Source organism: Apteryx mantelli, chromosome 4 (genome assembly GCF_036417845.1).
Source record: "Apteryx mantelli isolate bAptMan1 chromosome 4, bAptMan1.hap1, whole genome shotgun sequence".
Classification (NCBI taxonomy): domain Eukaryota; kingdom Metazoa; phylum Chordata; class Aves; order Apterygiformes; family Apterygidae; genus Apteryx; species Apteryx mantelli.
This window is the reverse complement of record NC_089981.1, coordinates 83,599,035-83,615,989: the sequence shown is the minus strand read 5'-3', so window position 1 is coordinate 83,615,989 and position 16,955 is coordinate 83,599,035. Positions and strand designations below refer to the sequence as shown.

The window sequence follows — 16,955 nt, the reverse complement described above, 5'->3', positions numbered from 1 at the left end:
AGTGACTGAGAAATGGACTTCCCTTATGAACTTCAAAAAGACTTTCAAAAATTAATAATCTGTGTTTCACATGTAACAGAAAAGATTAACTCAGAAATGATCTGGTATCTCCTTTAAAGGCCATAACTCTGAAACTGCTGGTTCTAGAGAAGATGGTTTTGAAAAATTCACAGCGTACAGTATGGTGGATGGCTCAGAACAGACAGCATTCCTTGTTGAATAACTGTGATGTTGTCTTCACAGGCAGCCATTCCAGAAGGAAAGCCATTTGTGGAGAACTGATGGCTATACCTGTACTGATTACATTTTGACTTTTGAGACTGTCTGGTTTTGTATCTTTTTTTCAAAAGGTATGAGAAAAAGTGGAAGGACCTTACTTTGCTTTCAGTGTTTCAAGTTAAAAAAAAAAACACAGAAGTTGAAATGTCAAGTATTGTAACTACAACATTATTTCACTTTAGATATTAACAGAACCTTATGTAAAATTAGCAAAAATGTTTATTTCAAAAACTTTATAAATATTCTGTGTGAAACAGATAATTTAACAGATTTAAGAACACTGTATTTAACTCAAATTCAGCTTTGACTGCTACAGTAAAGTTACTTTTAATAACACTTTCCACACAAACTGTTCATTTTATATCAAAGAGTGAAAGTACTCACCTAGAAGTTTAAAAGCTCTCTCACAGATATTCAATTAACTCTACATGCTATTGTAAAATGATATTTCTGCTGCTTGTAAGCACCAATTTAGGGAGAGCATATCATAACATTTTATGAAAACAACATATTTAGAAAATAAATAAGAAAAATAACAGCTACATCTCGAAGCATGTGTGCTTGATGAACATATACATGCTCTTGCAGCAACTGCAATAATGTATTCTTACATGAAATGAAAGGAGAAGATGAAATGCTTTGTACTTTAACTTAACAAACTGAAAACATTTGTCAAGGCTAAGTAGCAAAAGAATTTAAAAGGAAGTCAAAGGTATTCAAAAGAATGTAAATGGCTTTGTATTTTGTAAGGAAGAATGAAAACCTTTCATAGAAGGAGACTGTGATGATCTCTGATCCTGTCCAAATGCAAACGGAAAACTAAAGTCATCTTTTCCATCTCCAAATGCATGAGAAGATGATTCCGAAGGGAAGGGAAAGGCAAATGCATCTTCATTTTCTGATTTCCCAAATAAGCTTCCTATATGGAATACACATTGAATTAATTATTAGATTAAATCTTACTGAAAGAATACTGCATTCAATATAGTATGTTTTTGTAATAATATTGTACTGCCTATATCCTGTTGAGCCTACAGTTGTGTGTTTATTTGTGCCTTATAGATGGTGCTTCAAGGAGAGCATTACTAGGAATCTATGTAGGAAGAAGTGTGAAGTACATGAATTATTTAGAACAACAGACCGCCTCTTGGCGATACACTGCGTTAAATATTTTGAACCCTAAGCAGCAGACGTCTTTGTTCTTTAGAGGAGAAAGAATTCATACAAAGGTATCAACTTACAATGTGATAAACAACTGAAATATTTTGAAAAACAAAGGTATAGACAGAAAAGCCATTTATACCACCTGAGTTTTATATTTAATAACACAAAATCCACACACTTTCCTCTAAAATATTTATGTATGCATACAATCTTATATTTACCCACTTCAAGAAAATAGCTTTGCACCTGTAGCACCTCAAAAAAATCACTTTTCAATAAAGCCAGGATTTCACAAAGAATGTGTAAATATGCACGGCTCACTTAGTATGAGTGGAAGATATGGTTTATTAGGTCTGATTCTCCTCTCTCTCACTTGTGCTATTTTTACATTGTATACTTCCACTGGTTTAAATCAGTGAAAGTCAGTTTACCCTCTAGATCTCTCTAACAAAATGGAAACTCTATTTTCATTTTAGTTGAGGGCAAAAAAAAAAAAAAAAAAACCCAACAGATGTACTCTTCCAACACTGAATTGGTAGCCTTAAGTGGTATTTACCAAGTACTATAGCTTTTTACGTTAAAAGACAGACTTTTATGAAGGAGAAAGCTTACAAAACTCTGATACTATTAAATTTTCTTCTCTCTTGCAGCTCCTCCCAGAGTTTGCTTCAAGCATACCTAACACAATCCCCATTTCTTTCACTCCCACACCTCTTTTTTCATGACATCTAGTACATTTGAAGTGCAAAAGACAGGATATGCTAGTCAAAATACAAATGCACACAATAAATCACTGAATTACAAGGTCACAAATCAATATATAATAATTGAACATCCTTTTAGACAAGCAAGGCTGCCTTATTAAGCAGGATCATCAGCTTGTCAGTCATATAAGCACAAATAGAAGAGAGCTAGTATATACAAGTGCTTTTAACTTTCAGACTTACCAATATCTTTGTGTGGGGACATGGGGTTTAAGTTTCCTGCAGAATAACTTTCACCTGTCTGAAATGTAACAGTTGTTTTATTTAACAAATGAGACATGAAATATAAGCTCTAATGCTGATATGCAATAAGTTCATTTGAGATTGGTGAAAAAGATGCTTTCCCAGTGAATGTTCACATCCTTTAAAAACTCTGCATTAAAATTTTTATTTCAGTTCTTAAAGTTGCAAGGCAAACTTTTTGAAGAGAAAGTTTATCATGATATTTGCTTATATCAGCAAACAGACTCCCTCTGCTCTTCAAAAAGCATCAGTCTAAAAACTGACCAAAATCTGGTCTGATTTTCTGCTGTTTTTTAAACTAAAAAGAATCAAAATAATTTCACTCTGTGAAAACCTCTAAGCAGTAAGAGAACTACTCCCTCATGAGTAGGACCTGACAATACCAGAAGGAGTAGTAGTATAACCACTCTTGAGAAATGTTCTTAGGCTAGATTAATAATCGATACAAAACTCTAGTCCAACTTCAGACAGTTCCACGTGACTGCTAAAGGCTGCTAAATTCTTGGTTTCTGCTGCTGAGCAGGCACAGAGTAACATGGCTTCTGACAGCACCAGGTGACTTAGCACCTACTTCATTTCTAAACAGTTCACAAACTGCCCACCAGTCTACTGATCCCCTGCACACAGCCCATGCTAGGAGATACCACCAGTGAATGTCTTGCCAAACACAAAACTTCTATCTAGTTACCTCAAGATCTGAGCACACCCCCTGGAATATGAGATAGCTGGATTCAAATCCCTTATTTGCATCATGGGGTTTGAATCTACATTGCCAGCAAACCATACCTAACCACTGCACTGTGCTCTGGCATGCAGCTATCTTAAATGACCCAATTACCTATCTATTAGGCCAGGGAGAATAAAAATGGCTCTACAGCACTGTAGTTAGGCAATTTGCAAAGGAAAAGGAAAACCTGGATTCCACTCCCTGTTCTCATTAGTTAGCTACCTAAATCCTCCATTTAAATAAGGTTGCTAACCCTTATTTGCTTTTCGAAATTTCTAATAAATACTCGTTTCTTTCTTTCCTCTCTGTTCTGCTTTTTGTGGGGAAAAAAACAACATTCTTAAGTAACTGGCCCCCTTCAGCAACACAGCAACATGCAGGCTTGGCATGAGAGTTGTGAATTCTGCTAGGGTACCTTAAGTTTTACATTGCAATGCTGAGTCAGGAACCTTTTTGTGAAACTAGTTCACCTATATATCTGCACAAGAGCCACTCATACCATTGCCCATGTGGGAAAGATCCATACTTGATCAAAGTCATCTTAGTAGGATTACCAGGTAAGGAGATAAGCATTTTCAAAAGATAACAAATGTAAAATTAAACAAGCTAGTAAAAAAAAATTTTTGATAAAAACATAACAAGTCTGGAAAACCTCATTCACTGTCAATGCTGTTTTCTTAGCATACTTTGCTTTATGGAAATTTAATGTTCTTAAGTACTCGTTTTTACCTCATCAGATGAATTTTCTGCCCCAAACACAGAAGAATCAAACAAGTTAAAACCAGGTGACCTCTGGGAGAAGCTCATGAGAGAAAAGAAAGCAGGAGATTTTGGTGTTGCTTCTTCACAACCTAAATTATGAATGCTGTAATGACAAAGGAAGAAACTACATTAATAATTTAGGAAAGTAATGTAGGCAGGTTTTTTTTTCTTTTTCTGTTTTGTCACTTTCCTAAATTCCTACAGCTTCCATCAATACTCGTCTCTTGCAACACAGAACAGGTAATATCACTCTGTAAAGTGAAGTGTTCTTACCAATTCCCTTCCTTTTCCCCTCATACTCCAAGAAAATAGTTTAAGGATACAAATTGGTGTAAAAAAATACTATTACAGAAGAAGGCAACAATTTTAGTCAAGGAGCTACAAAGAATGTGTATCTCTCATATTTCTGAGTACAGTCCCCTTCTTTCAAAATAGCTTCAAATAGAAATGATATTGTAAGAACAAAATCTAATAAATTACCTAGTATAAATCAGAAAAATTCTGAGTATGTTCAGAAGAGCTTTCCAGAGAAGTCTTTCTATAGTATCTTTCAGAAATAAAGGAAACACTTATACAATAAACATCAATACAATTTGGTCACAAAATCTAAATAAAAACTGAAATCATACAAGTCATATGGAGGTGTTTTAGACAACTGGGTTTTCTTCTCCTTCGAGTCAGGTGTTCTTACAAATACAGGTGTTTCAGGTGCTCTTAGAAAATGTTCATCGCTTTCTTCTGCTGTGTCAGGATTATCCTCACTTGACTTAAAACATGCATGTACATCCTATTAAAAAAGAAACATACAATAATATTTACAGCAGATATAATTTTCCAAAATATCATTAGTCTATTTACCCAAAAATATATTCATTATATGCTTTAGGGTTAGTTAGGTATTTTTATTTTCATGAAAAATAAAGGGAATTTAATTACATGATCACAGTTCCACATTCACCATAGTTACAACTGTAACCTTAGTTTAGCTAATTTAAAACTGACTTCTGATTGAAACTATATATGAAAATTTTCATTCCAAAAATAAAGAAACTTGTGGGGTGACTGAAAACATGGATTTTGAATAAAAGATCTCATTCTAAGTTATGGCTTGGCATAATGCTTTAAGTCACACTGGAACCCTCTTGATATTCCTTAGTGAAATAAAGGAACATCACCATAAGAATATATTTCAGTGGACTGAGATATTTCCTCTCTCTCAGGAAATGTTAAATGGCAATGTACACTTGAATTCCGTGGAGCAATTTCCATCAGACTCAATGTTGTTTTAAAGACATTCTTCTCCATCAGTTGCCTGCAGGCATGAGTCTGTAATGAGCCAACCAGAAGACACGGAGTATCTCAAACTTGATCTTGATATAAACCTGTATATGCAAAGTGTACACACAACTGGCTTGAATATACTGGTGCTGTGAACTTGAACTCACACTCAGGTACAGTTAATAAAAGCAGTGCAAATGCAGCCATACAGATTCTGTAATAAATACAAAGCCTGTTTACTTCAGTTCTGTGGGAGAAGAGAGTTTCAAATGCAAATGTTTAAAAAAAATGTTCACATGCATCTTAACTCACATTGATGAAAATGACATCCACCAATTCTATACAAAAACATATTATGTGCATAAGGATAGCTGTCCTAAAACTCCCAGTACTTGAGCAAATATAAAAAGCCACAGAACACTGACATGATCAAGAGCAATGAGCGCTGTATTAATAATCAGAAAGTACGGACTGGCTTCTCATCTGTTGGATGTCTTACAATGAATCACATCATTGCCAATTCCTGGGACTTAAGTCCTACCAATAGATTAAAATATGTCAAGATACTTTGACTGCTCTAAATAAGATAATTATTAATGACATAAGAAATGGTTCACTTACTTGAGACATATACGAAGAATCCTTTAACTCATCTTCTGCTTCTTTATCATCACATTTGGCCTCTTGGTTTGCTATATAAAGAAGTCAGAACTGCTTGTATCATAACAGCATTTTAAATGGATAAATAAAAACTATGTTGTGGAAAAGAATCCTTGAAAAAGATTCACTAACTTGGCATTGCTATTGATAAGGAAGTGTTCTGACTGTGATATTCATAACAACCCACTATGTGGCCATTTTCTTAATAGTTTGCTCTCATTCTGCCACTTATTCACTATTGTTGAAGTAATGCTTAGGCTGCTTCATGTTGTTTGCTATGTTCTTCTAATCTAGCTATTGCTCTCTGAGAGTGCTAATACCAGTCAACAGAAACCATGTGAAAACAATATAAAAAGCACATCCATATGAGACTGATGAAGTGTATCTCAAAGAACTGGACAAAAGCCAAGATGGGAAATGAGAATGTTATCAGGCTTTCTTCCCTAATTTTCAGGCCACGCAATGTTTCATGAACTGTGAGCTCAGATCCTGAGTTTCAGGATCCTAAGTATAAAAAAGGACTGTAATTTTTGACACAGACTTCAACTGGCCATATAAGCACAAAAATATATTTAAACTAAAGCTCAGTGCCTTGTGATTTCAAAATTATAAGTGCATTTGTAAACATTCTGTTTTGTTTCTGTTTCAAAAGTTAACCCTCATTTTTAATAATCTCATTATGATGCTTCTAGATTCCTAAATTACTTAGTTTATTATCACCCTTTTCTTTGCATTTTCTCATGCCTTTTCTGGGTAGATTTTCTTACTGGATTTCATTTTATCCATGGAATTTAAGACTAGAGTGTGAATTTATGAGGGATGCTGGGAGGCTCCTTTCATCAGCACTGGCCAATGCAGAATGCACCCCACATCAGTGGGCTACTGCACAGTTTAATCTTCATTTAAATTAGGACTCTGTCTACCTGCTATACCCACAAGTTTAAACTAACATATCGAGGTGGAAAAGGAATATAAATGGTAGTCCACCTAATGCCAAAGTTAAAATCCTATATTTTTATCTTTTGTAATTATTTGATCTGACATAGAATAACAGCTCATCCTATCCAAAAATGTCAGTGGTACTTTACCTACTACTGTATTTTCACTCTCAAACTGTTGATTAGGAGTCATCTGCTTTGGAGGAATTAACAGTCTAAAACACAAAAATAACACTACTGTTTGTCTGAATGGCAATTATTTCCATAATCTTTAATCTCAGTAATGAAAATTACTTTATTAACGAAAAGTTACCTGAATTGCATTTGGTTCTGCAAGCTTGCTATTGATGAAACTTCAGCAATCTGTGGATTGTTAGTCCCTGCATTGCCAATAACCATCTAGAACACAGGAAAAAATTCAGCTGAAGCAGCTTATGAAATTTTTACTTCAGCAATATCACTCTGATTTCTCCTTAAACAGTTCAAATCCATTCTTTTAAACTTTGTTTAGAGGTCATACAAACATTTTTTGCCTTTCTTTGCATTACCTCCAGTCAAACTTTTTTATAGTGTGAGACCCAAAACCTCTTGTACTGTTTTTGATAAAGTCTCATTTACAGCATTAATGGCTAGAGATGAACAATTATCTTTTTAGTCTTACAAATAATATTACATAATAGACCAACTTTAGTCATGATTTCTACCGCTGCAACCAGGTTGCTCCTGCTTGACAACACAGAAGGGCTGGAGCCAGGCCTGTCTCTATCTCTAAAGGCCAAAGCGGGTATGCACGTAAGTAAGCATGTCTCCTATGTGGAGTGCAGAACTGCAGGAGACTTAAAAGCACTCCCCTCCTCACAGATTTTCATCAGATCAGAAGCCCTAGCTCTCACACACAGCACATATTTGTGCCTTAAGGGCACAGAGTGGCCCTAGGAATCTATGCCTCAGCCTCAGAAACACACTATTTCACAGGGAGCTGCTTTTTTTTTTTTTTTTTTAATTTGTAAAACATATCAAACAGAACTCAACTTGGGGTGGGGGACCCAAGGGCTGGGTATGCAGAATCCGTCTGCCACTCGGCTCCTGCAGCTAACAGCACTCCTTTTCTGAACCATAGCAACCTCCTTTCCTCCATTCCTTTTATTTTTCCTCAGACTCCATCCTCTTTTTCCTTGTTGCCATCACCCTTTCTTAAAGTTCCCTTAACCTTGACTTACTGCTTCCCACTATTCTCCTGAGTGCAATTCTAGGTCCCATCCCACCCCATTCTCATCTCTGGATTACCCTGGCAACAGCCCTTCCTTCATCCTCATCATGTTTAACTCCCTCAGCCACTCACCAATCACGATTGTCTGAGATTTCCTCTGGTCTTGCTCCACTCAGTCCAGCCCTTGCCCTTCATGTTGTCTTATCTTATAAAGGCTCTTTCTTCTATTACAGGCTCTATTCTAAATCATTTAGTGATTCACCCACTTCATCTTTCAGTTCCTTGAAATTCTTAAGAAAATCGCAACTGGTTCTCGTAATTTTTTACTTGAAAAATGTTGTTGTTCATGAAAATTTGGGTTGAAATAGATCCAGTGAAATGTCCCTTATAAATAAAGGTTTTTGTATGAAACCTGCCCCAAACTTTTGCACAGCAAAAACCATTGAAAACAATGTGCATACTTTATCTCCTATTTATCTCCTTACCTTATCTGAGTATGTCTTTTATACTTTGATAATCTATTGGTCCTATGAAAGTTCTTGCAGTTAATGAGATTTTATTAGTAGTTTTTATATCTGTGCAAGTTGTTCCTCCAACTTGTTTCTGGATTGTTTTACTGTGTTTGTGTATTTAAGATATTAAGCTGCAGAACATTTCAGCTTTTCAAAAAAGCGCCACAGGAGTTGGGGTTTTTGTGGGCAAGAAAAGGAAAACGCAGCTGTGGACTCCTCAAGTGTACACAGCAGTGCTGCCAGTGGTTTTGACTCCTCTAAGCCTGGATTTTTTCTTCTGACTAATCTTCAGAATTGAGCTGTTGACCATAAAGAGTCCTGTATAGCATCCTGCACATTTAGTCCTTTATGAAATCCTTCATTATGGAGCAGGTGACTGATGATTATTCACTAATGAAAGATTATGGTGCTGTTTTGGAGTTCCAAAAATTTGCTACACACAATCAAGTAAATCTACATAGGTTATTCTAAACTTAAAAAACTATTATACAAAATGATTTGGATAGACTATCCACCTAAACTTTGGGAGGGAACCAATATGAGAATACTTAATAAGACTACCAGTCTCACTTCATAATAGTATGAATCATTTTGTAGTAAGATACACATTTTCAGTTGAATTAGAAATGACACTAAAGGAGGCAAGATTTAGCATCCTGGTTCCAGGGTTAACAAGTTTTATGTAAGATAAAATAGCAATGGGTATATTTGAAGTATTTTAAATTTAAACATGCATATAAAACATAATCTACAATCTCATGTTTTTACTAAGGGGAGAGCTGCATACCTGTGCTTGATTTTCTGCTTGGCTGGAGGAACTGCTAGTGACCTCTGAGTGTTCCACAGATTCTTCTTTTTCTTCTCTGCCTAAAGTAACAAATACTATTTAATATTGTCAATAGTACTAAGTATCTAAAGCATGGCATTGTTAAACTCAATTTGTGAACAAAGCTTATAAACTTTCCTCTTAATAGATAGCTAAAAGAAATGTATTGCAGAATATGAAAGTATCAAGCAATCTACTACAAATAATATTCATTTACAAATGCTGCTAAAGGTAGGTTTCAAATCTTTTTGACACTACATAGCGGATATACCTGACATGTCACTTTCCTCACTGCACAGGCGAGAGAGGAATCAGACACAGAAGATTTTCAAAACATAAGGACAGCTAAGTATTCAACTGCTGTTGAAAGCCTGGTGCCAACAATCACAGTAGAAACAGTTGACTAGATTTATTACCATGGTTTCCATTCATTTACTTCATAGATGAGCCAAAATCCTCACAAAAAGATAATTAGAAACACACTGTACCTGTTTCTGTCCGTTGCATAGAGAATTTAATAGTCCGTACAGACTGAACTAATTTCCGAGGAATGCAAGGGAGATGTAATGGTTTATACAGCTGATGTTTCTCATTTAACAAAGGTGGATGTTCACTCTCTTCAAATATCCTAAAAATAATAAGTTAACAACTGAAAAAAAAATCATAAAATATAACTGCTTCATGTAAATAGAGTTTTAAAGGGAGATCCATGCTTCCAGGGAGGTTCTACCTCTTTTAGCTCCAGCAAACCATAAACCTTTAAGTTCTCCTTAAAGAACAACAGACAGACATAAAATATCATTCAAAGCAGAAGACGTGAAGTATTAATGAGCTGATCATAAGAACATTGTCAGCTTGAATTTTGTTGGTATCAAAGAAAAGTATTATTAGCTGGTGTTTTATACTTTTATAAAAGTACCCTAACCATTATTATAGTCCTAAAAGCACATTTTCACATTTAGAAACACTTTTTCTCTCCCTGAGGTTGTCTGAAATACTCATACAATATACACACACAAGAGAAAACTACAGCAAGTGCTTTCACTTGTGGGTTAATTATCTATGTAGGGTAAATAGCCTTTTATAGCACAGAAACAAAAGTTAGCAGGACAAAGCAAGGTAAAGTGACTATTTGGCACAAGAATGTTTACCATTTTTTTAAATAATGAGTTTTATTTTATTCTCTTTCTGGCATTCCTGCTTGATGCCACTGTGCTTCTAGCTACAACGTCTCGTTTATGGCTGACTAAGCAATACTAGTCAAAACAGCCAAAGATTTGAGTCAGGTTCTTTTCTGTTTTTATTGAAGTTTTTCTTAAATAAAAAGTAAGATAAAATGCAGAATGCACTTTATAGGGTAGTATGGAGCAAAATTAGCAACACTACTGCTGAAACACCACCAAACTAGAAGCCCTGAATAAGATATTGACCTAACAACACATTAAACTAATAAACGTGTGCAACTTTGATCACATAAAACCATGAATGCACCTCAAACAAACTATTCTGATGAAAAGGACTATCTTCACATGTAAAGTTACACACATGCCCCATGCTGCACTGGACTCAGACACCTAACAAACTGCATAAACCATATACCGGCCAATATATCAATTAAATAAAACAGGAATAATGAAAATTTTTTTCTGAATATCTTTCAGTTTTAGTAATTACAGATGTTGCTTGTGTCAAGAACGAGTACTGCAGGAAATAAGATGTTTATGTGAATGGCGTCTCTTCAAGATTGGATGGGGAGAGCTTAAAAGCCAGAAGCAATAAAATGAGAGACCTGGCTAAGCCTGCTTACTCACCTTCGCTCAGAATGGCTTATTTGGCCACTTTATCACAATCACCATTCAGCAGTGAATTGAACAAGCTGCTGATGATGGTTACAAGTTAGATTGCCATCAAGCAGGTTTTTACAGAACTTAGGCTGCCAAATGGTGTTTTTAAAAGTTCCTGGAGTTACTTTCTGTGTGCTTTTGTGAAGTCTAGCAGGCATCTCACCACATTTCTAAATATCTGCCCTCCACAAAATAAAAAGTTCTTTTACAACATTTACCTGGGCAGAAGAATATATCAATGGCAGTTACAAACAGGACTCAAGCTCTTAAGATTTTTTTTTTTAATTTTAGTAATAAAACCTTCCCCCAAAAGCCTGCAGTTAAATTTAATGCATATACAATACATCTATATCCTTCCCTCCCCCAAAACACTATTGAAAAAAAACCCACAGGCATCTTCTCTGACATAATTAATAATCATTGAAAGAAAAATCGAACTGCAGACTGAAGCTCAAAATAGTCCAAATTGCAGCAACAACAAGAAAGATCATTTGTCTTTTTTGTCTACTTCATTGTTAGTAGACATCTGAGTAGATAAAGAATCTTTATCTTGATCCATATTGTGAAACAGATAATATTTTTTGTTTTTTACGGAGTTGCAAATTAGAGAAAAAAATAGATATTCTTATGTCAAAATAACATTGCATTTCCTTAGCAGTAATTTCTTCCCCATATAACGAAGCCCAAAAATGAATATGGCTTTATCTTTACTATTGTATTTAAGTGTATTTTGATTATATCTATGAAGAATCACACTGACTACTGTGGTATTTACCAGGACTGAAGCTGTGTTCAGTACTCTAATCACAAGCATGCTAGCAAGTCCTTTAGGAAGCAGGATTTTTAATGACTAACTACCTTAATAACTAATAATAAAGTAACTAATAATTACCTATGAGGTTGTGCTCAGCACAGTGTTGACTCTCCATACATGTTTACACTTAGAAGTCCAGAAACAGCTTTATAAGTATTTTTCCAAGATTTATGTTATGACATTTTTTCCCTTTAGTCAGTAAAGCTAATCACTCATAATACAAAGACCCTGAAAGAATGGCAATAATCCTCTACAGAATATGCTTTACAAGAAGTATTAGCAAAAAGTGTCTCATTTGGAGCACAAGATATTTTAGATATTCAGAGGTAGAATTAAAATATATAATCAAATTGAAAAAACAAATTTACAGAATAATGGAATTAAATCGCTCTCAAACACTTTAGAAAAGCAAAGGGAATGAACATGACATATGCCAAAGCATTTAAGATTTCAGCCTTTCTATGTAATAAATATGATCTCTAATTAAGAAATAAAGACCAGAGCTTCAAAAGAGTTCCAGTAACTTAGCAGTCCATCTCACTTCAAAATTCAAACAGATATGTGCTGCTATGTAGTGTTCCTGTTTGGTGATTAATGAGAACCCCTGATTTGGAAATTTTAGCTATGATAATTGTTCTGTATAACTGGTGTACAATGAAAGCCCACTAATTAGAAAAAAACAGCTTGTATGAGAGGAAGAGGAATCTGTGTTTTGCAGTCAGCCTAATCAATGACTAGCTGGCCAGCAATAACCGATTCAAACTAAAATGTTCCAAGCTTTTTAAAAGAACAGTTACCATTGCTATTCTCCTGTCCAAATAAAAATATATATATCTGCGGCTATTAATTAACTTCCAAGCTGGTCTCCTGTCTTGTAGCTCTGTAAAACATTTCATGGGTTTTTTTTGCATATTGTTCTGCTCAGTGCTTTCATTGCTCTGCTTAGTTCTTTCCCTTGATGCTGCTGGTTTCTCTTCATGCTGTTCTGCTTCAGTTCACGGAGATTCACAGTATAATTCTTTTTTTCTTTCCTTCTTTTGTGGCAGAAGAAGATATGTCTCATTTCTTCACAAAGCTGTCTTTGCTCAGTAGTCATCTTGTAGTGACTGAAGAACAGGTCACAAGAGACTACTGCCTTTGGTACCCATACTCTGCTCTTACATATATGTACATTGCCTTGAGTCTGCAAAGGTTTTAGTTCATATGACTAGAGAATATCCTTGCCCAGAAGTATTAGTGAAAAATGTCTCATTTAGAACATAAGATAATTTAGGTTTTCAGAGGTAGAATTAAAATATATAATTTTAGTACATATTCTGTTTTCACAGCAATCATATTCATAGATTCGTAATATACCTGTTTTTAACATCAGTAGCTATCTAATCAAATTATCTACTTCTATGCTTTCTAGTAAAGACAATTTTAGCAAATGACAATCCTGATTTCACAAGCGCTAAGTTTTTAATACACTAATGCCAATGGTTTTTTTTAACAATTTTTACACCATTTGCCACAAGTCTTTATATTGTAAATATCTTTGACATGAATAAGTTTAAAAATTTGCTGTAGGCAAAACATATTAATTAATAATCAGATTATGGTCTGATACTATAGCTCATATGCTATATCAGGTAAATGAATACACGGAGGTTAAAGAGAAATGTGAGTTAGGATAGTGCAAAATGTTTGCAGCATCTTATAACCATAATGCAAGTCGTGGAATGGTTGCTTCAGTAAGAGCACCTACCTCTGTGCGATCAAGACACAACTTTTGGTGAAGGTGCAAGCGCCTGAAGACTCCATGGCACAAAAGCAAACACAGAACTGGCAGGTCTAGCAAGATGCCCTTCGCAAACCCGTTCTATGAGAGGTTTGACGGGGTGCTTCTTATACCCTCAGTCCTCCAGCAGATTTCCTCTGTATTTTATAATATGTCTTTAATTAGCATTCTCCTTTCTTCAGGCTGAATATACTTGGTTCCTTTGAAAATTCCATAGGACTGTTTCCAACCTTTTTTACTTAGTATTACATCTAAGTGGATTTCTTGCTTCCCTGTATTTCTGAGGTCTTGCCAATTAAGAAAAGCACATATATGCAAGTAGAACTGGGGTAAGGCTATAAACCATAAAAAGTTAATCACTTGAATAATTCACAGGTCTATAGGAGGACATTTAAAAATGTATGTGCGGAAAGGATCTTAGGGATAGTTACAATGACACATTTCTATACATATAGTCCACTAAACGGCTAATTTAAAATCCTAAAAAGCTTCTTTTTCAAGCACAACAAAATGTAAAGTCACTTGAACCAAGTCTTTTGGACATATTTTCAGTTTCAGATAGAATTTGGTCTAACAGCACTAGCTCTAAGGGGGATGTTTCAATACTCACAAGGATTCCAGACGAGCACAAGATGATCCTGATGGTGATTTTCAGTCACTTGTAAATGAGCTCCAATCAAAGTGAGTCCCAGTTGTAAATGACCACTAACTAATTTACTAAGCCATTAATCCTGTCCATGAAACTTTCACTCATGCCCGTTTTTAAATTTCTTAAGTGGTTCAGAAATGAACACAAATGACATTTGGAACCCTGATTGCTTTTTCACCAAATATTTGTTTAGCAGAGTTAATGTATTTTATTTCTGACTTCACAGTCACTGCAGCTATATTCCAAACCTATAAAGCTATCCACATAATTCTCTAAGCAGTAGCTATGAGGAACAAAGACTTGTATAAAACACTTTTGGATAGTATGTATCCAATACATTTAGCTTTCAAGAATCAAAATTCACCACCATTTTTTACCAAATCCCAAGAAATATGAAACTTTTAAAATCACATAATTAAATCACCTGTCCAGGGTTGGAGAAGCCTGCCAATCATTATCATAGCAACAATTTGTGTTTGTTATAGTCTTTCGGTAAATGCTGAGTTGGCATTCTGGATGAAAGCAAGGAAAATAACTCATTTTTTAAATGTACCTTTCTTTAACCTCCTTTGGCTTCTCTAGACTTTTTTTATTTGTTCCTTCCATCATTTCTGAATTACTTTGATCTTCTGCAGTCCCTTCAAATGTCTGAAAAGATAAAGAACATATAAACATCAAAATCATAAAAACTTGAAAAATTATAGCTACATGCTGCAAATGCTTTCTAAAACTGATGAATCAGTGCATAGTACCACTGTTTTTGTAGCCACGACGGTTTAAAGAAATAAGCAGAACAAGGTTTGAAGAGAGAGGCAATTTTTTTTTGTTGGACCAACTGGAATAAACACAGAAGTTTTTGTGCACAGACACCACAAACCTATTCAGAACAAGGAGCTTTTTACATGGTCTCCTTAATAAATACAAATTAACTGATCTCATCCCTTTTTACTACATGTTTATACAGCACCTACCACACTGGGAACTTTAGTCTATAACTACAGCTGTCAAACACCACTACAAATTATAAATAAAAACCACCACCGGGGCACAGTATGCTTCTGTCAGCACTAGGCCGGCTGCAGTGGACACGGCTGACACAGCTGTAAATGGAATATTTGATCATCTGGTCCAGAGAGGCAGAAGTGGCCAGCTGGGATGCTATGAAAACTTAGCAAACCCTTTAGGAGACCGGTATTCAGGCTTAGGAGACACCTCTGACCTCTTAGTAGAGGAGTGGGTCAAAGTGCTGTCCTGTCAAAGTCTTTTTTTGAAAGATTATCACTTTGGAATCAGGGCTTCTTCTAGTCATTGGAACTGTACTGATGTCCTGCCTTAAATCAGCACGTTATACCTCTGATGTTTATTTATCCTCACATTTATTTGAAAAAAAATTTAGGAATTTATGTGATTTATTGCAAACCATATTTAGTTAAACAGATTAACAGAACCTTCTAAAAACTAGTATAATCTGTGACGGCAATACACTCAAGCCCTGGGGCTCACTAAGGAATGGCACTGCTATATTTTGAAGAATATCGTCTGGCCTTCTTGAGCTAGTACAGAAGTCACCGTGGCACAGTGCCTTGAGGGAAATGATGGTGTAAACTGAGGTCAATAAAAAGCAAGCTTTAAGAGCTCTTACATTCACAGATTCTTCTTCCCTAGGAAAACATATGTGATGCTACGGAAACATAATTACTAATTCTGGAATCATCCTGTTCGTCTGTGTGCTTGAAAATACACTACATTTTTTATGTTTCAGAAAATCTAATGGTATATATCTACATATATAAAAAAATACGCATATAAAATAAAATTAAAATGCACAGTTACCTTTTTTAAATAATTAATTTTCATTTCCAATTCTTCTATTTCTTTTTCTAATTCAATTGATTCTTGTGTAGCAATTGCAGCGTGCTTTAAAATTTCCTGTGTTTTTTGCCTCAGAGAAGCACTTTCATGTTAAGGAATATATATGGTACAAAAAATGTAATCATGTCAAAGAATAAAGATATGAAACCATAACCTCCCTCTAAGCATTTTACTGAAAAGCTTTTCTTTTACAAAGCCTATCAAATGTGAATTGTACAAGTAGGAAAATGGAGGATAAAGCTCCCACTGGGACAACCACTGACTCTGGATTGCTCGTAGGGTAAAAATCCTACGGAAACAAAATGTGGTGAATGAAACCTTAGTGAGGACCTCCCATTTTTTCCAGTAATTTGTCAGAGAAATAGATCTTCATCGAAAAAGGCAGAAAGATCACTCATGAACTTGGTGAATCAAGGAGGTAAGGGCCATCTCCATGCAGGCCATGGGATTTGGTTGAAGTTCTGATCCTATGAAAGCTACAGGAACAGGAATTTCCTGCTCACTCCAGTGACAGCAATGCTGCCAAAGCCTCTATGGCACCTATGGCACCATTACTTTTTTCAGCTTAGGTATTTTAAGAAATCCCTTGCAGCCCTATCCCATCAGTGCCAATGCTAGATGTACAGAAAGCTC

At 35.2% G+C, this 16,955-nt stretch overlaps 1 protein-coding gene across 1 annotated transcript in view; it reads right to left on the bottom strand.

The window, feature by feature from the left end:
• Positions 1-966: 966 nt before the first annotated feature.
• The window catches only part of C4H14orf39 (chromosome 4 C14orf39 homolog), a 39,400-nt gene continuing 23,411 nt past the window's right edge, over positions 967-16,955 (bottom strand). The window contains exons 8-18 of the mRNA XM_067295646.1: positions 16,284-16,404; positions 15,004-15,098; positions 9,852-9,991; positions 9,325-9,404; positions 7,129-7,214; positions 6,966-7,030; positions 5,839-5,909; positions 4,569-4,726; positions 3,907-4,042; positions 2,391-2,448; positions 967-1,198 (exon numbers count right to left, since the gene is read on the bottom strand). Coding sequence (XP_067151747.1) covers positions 996-1,198; positions 2,391-2,448; positions 3,907-4,042; positions 4,569-4,726; positions 5,839-5,909; positions 6,966-7,030; positions 7,129-7,214; positions 9,325-9,404; positions 9,852-9,991; positions 15,004-15,098; positions 16,284-16,404 — 1,213 coding nt within the window. The 3' untranslated portion in view covers positions 967-995. The remainder of the gene's footprint in view (positions 1,199-2,390; positions 2,449-3,906; positions 4,043-4,568; positions 4,727-5,838; positions 5,910-6,965; positions 7,031-7,128; positions 7,215-9,324; positions 9,405-9,851; positions 9,992-15,003; positions 15,099-16,283; positions 16,405-16,955) is intronic.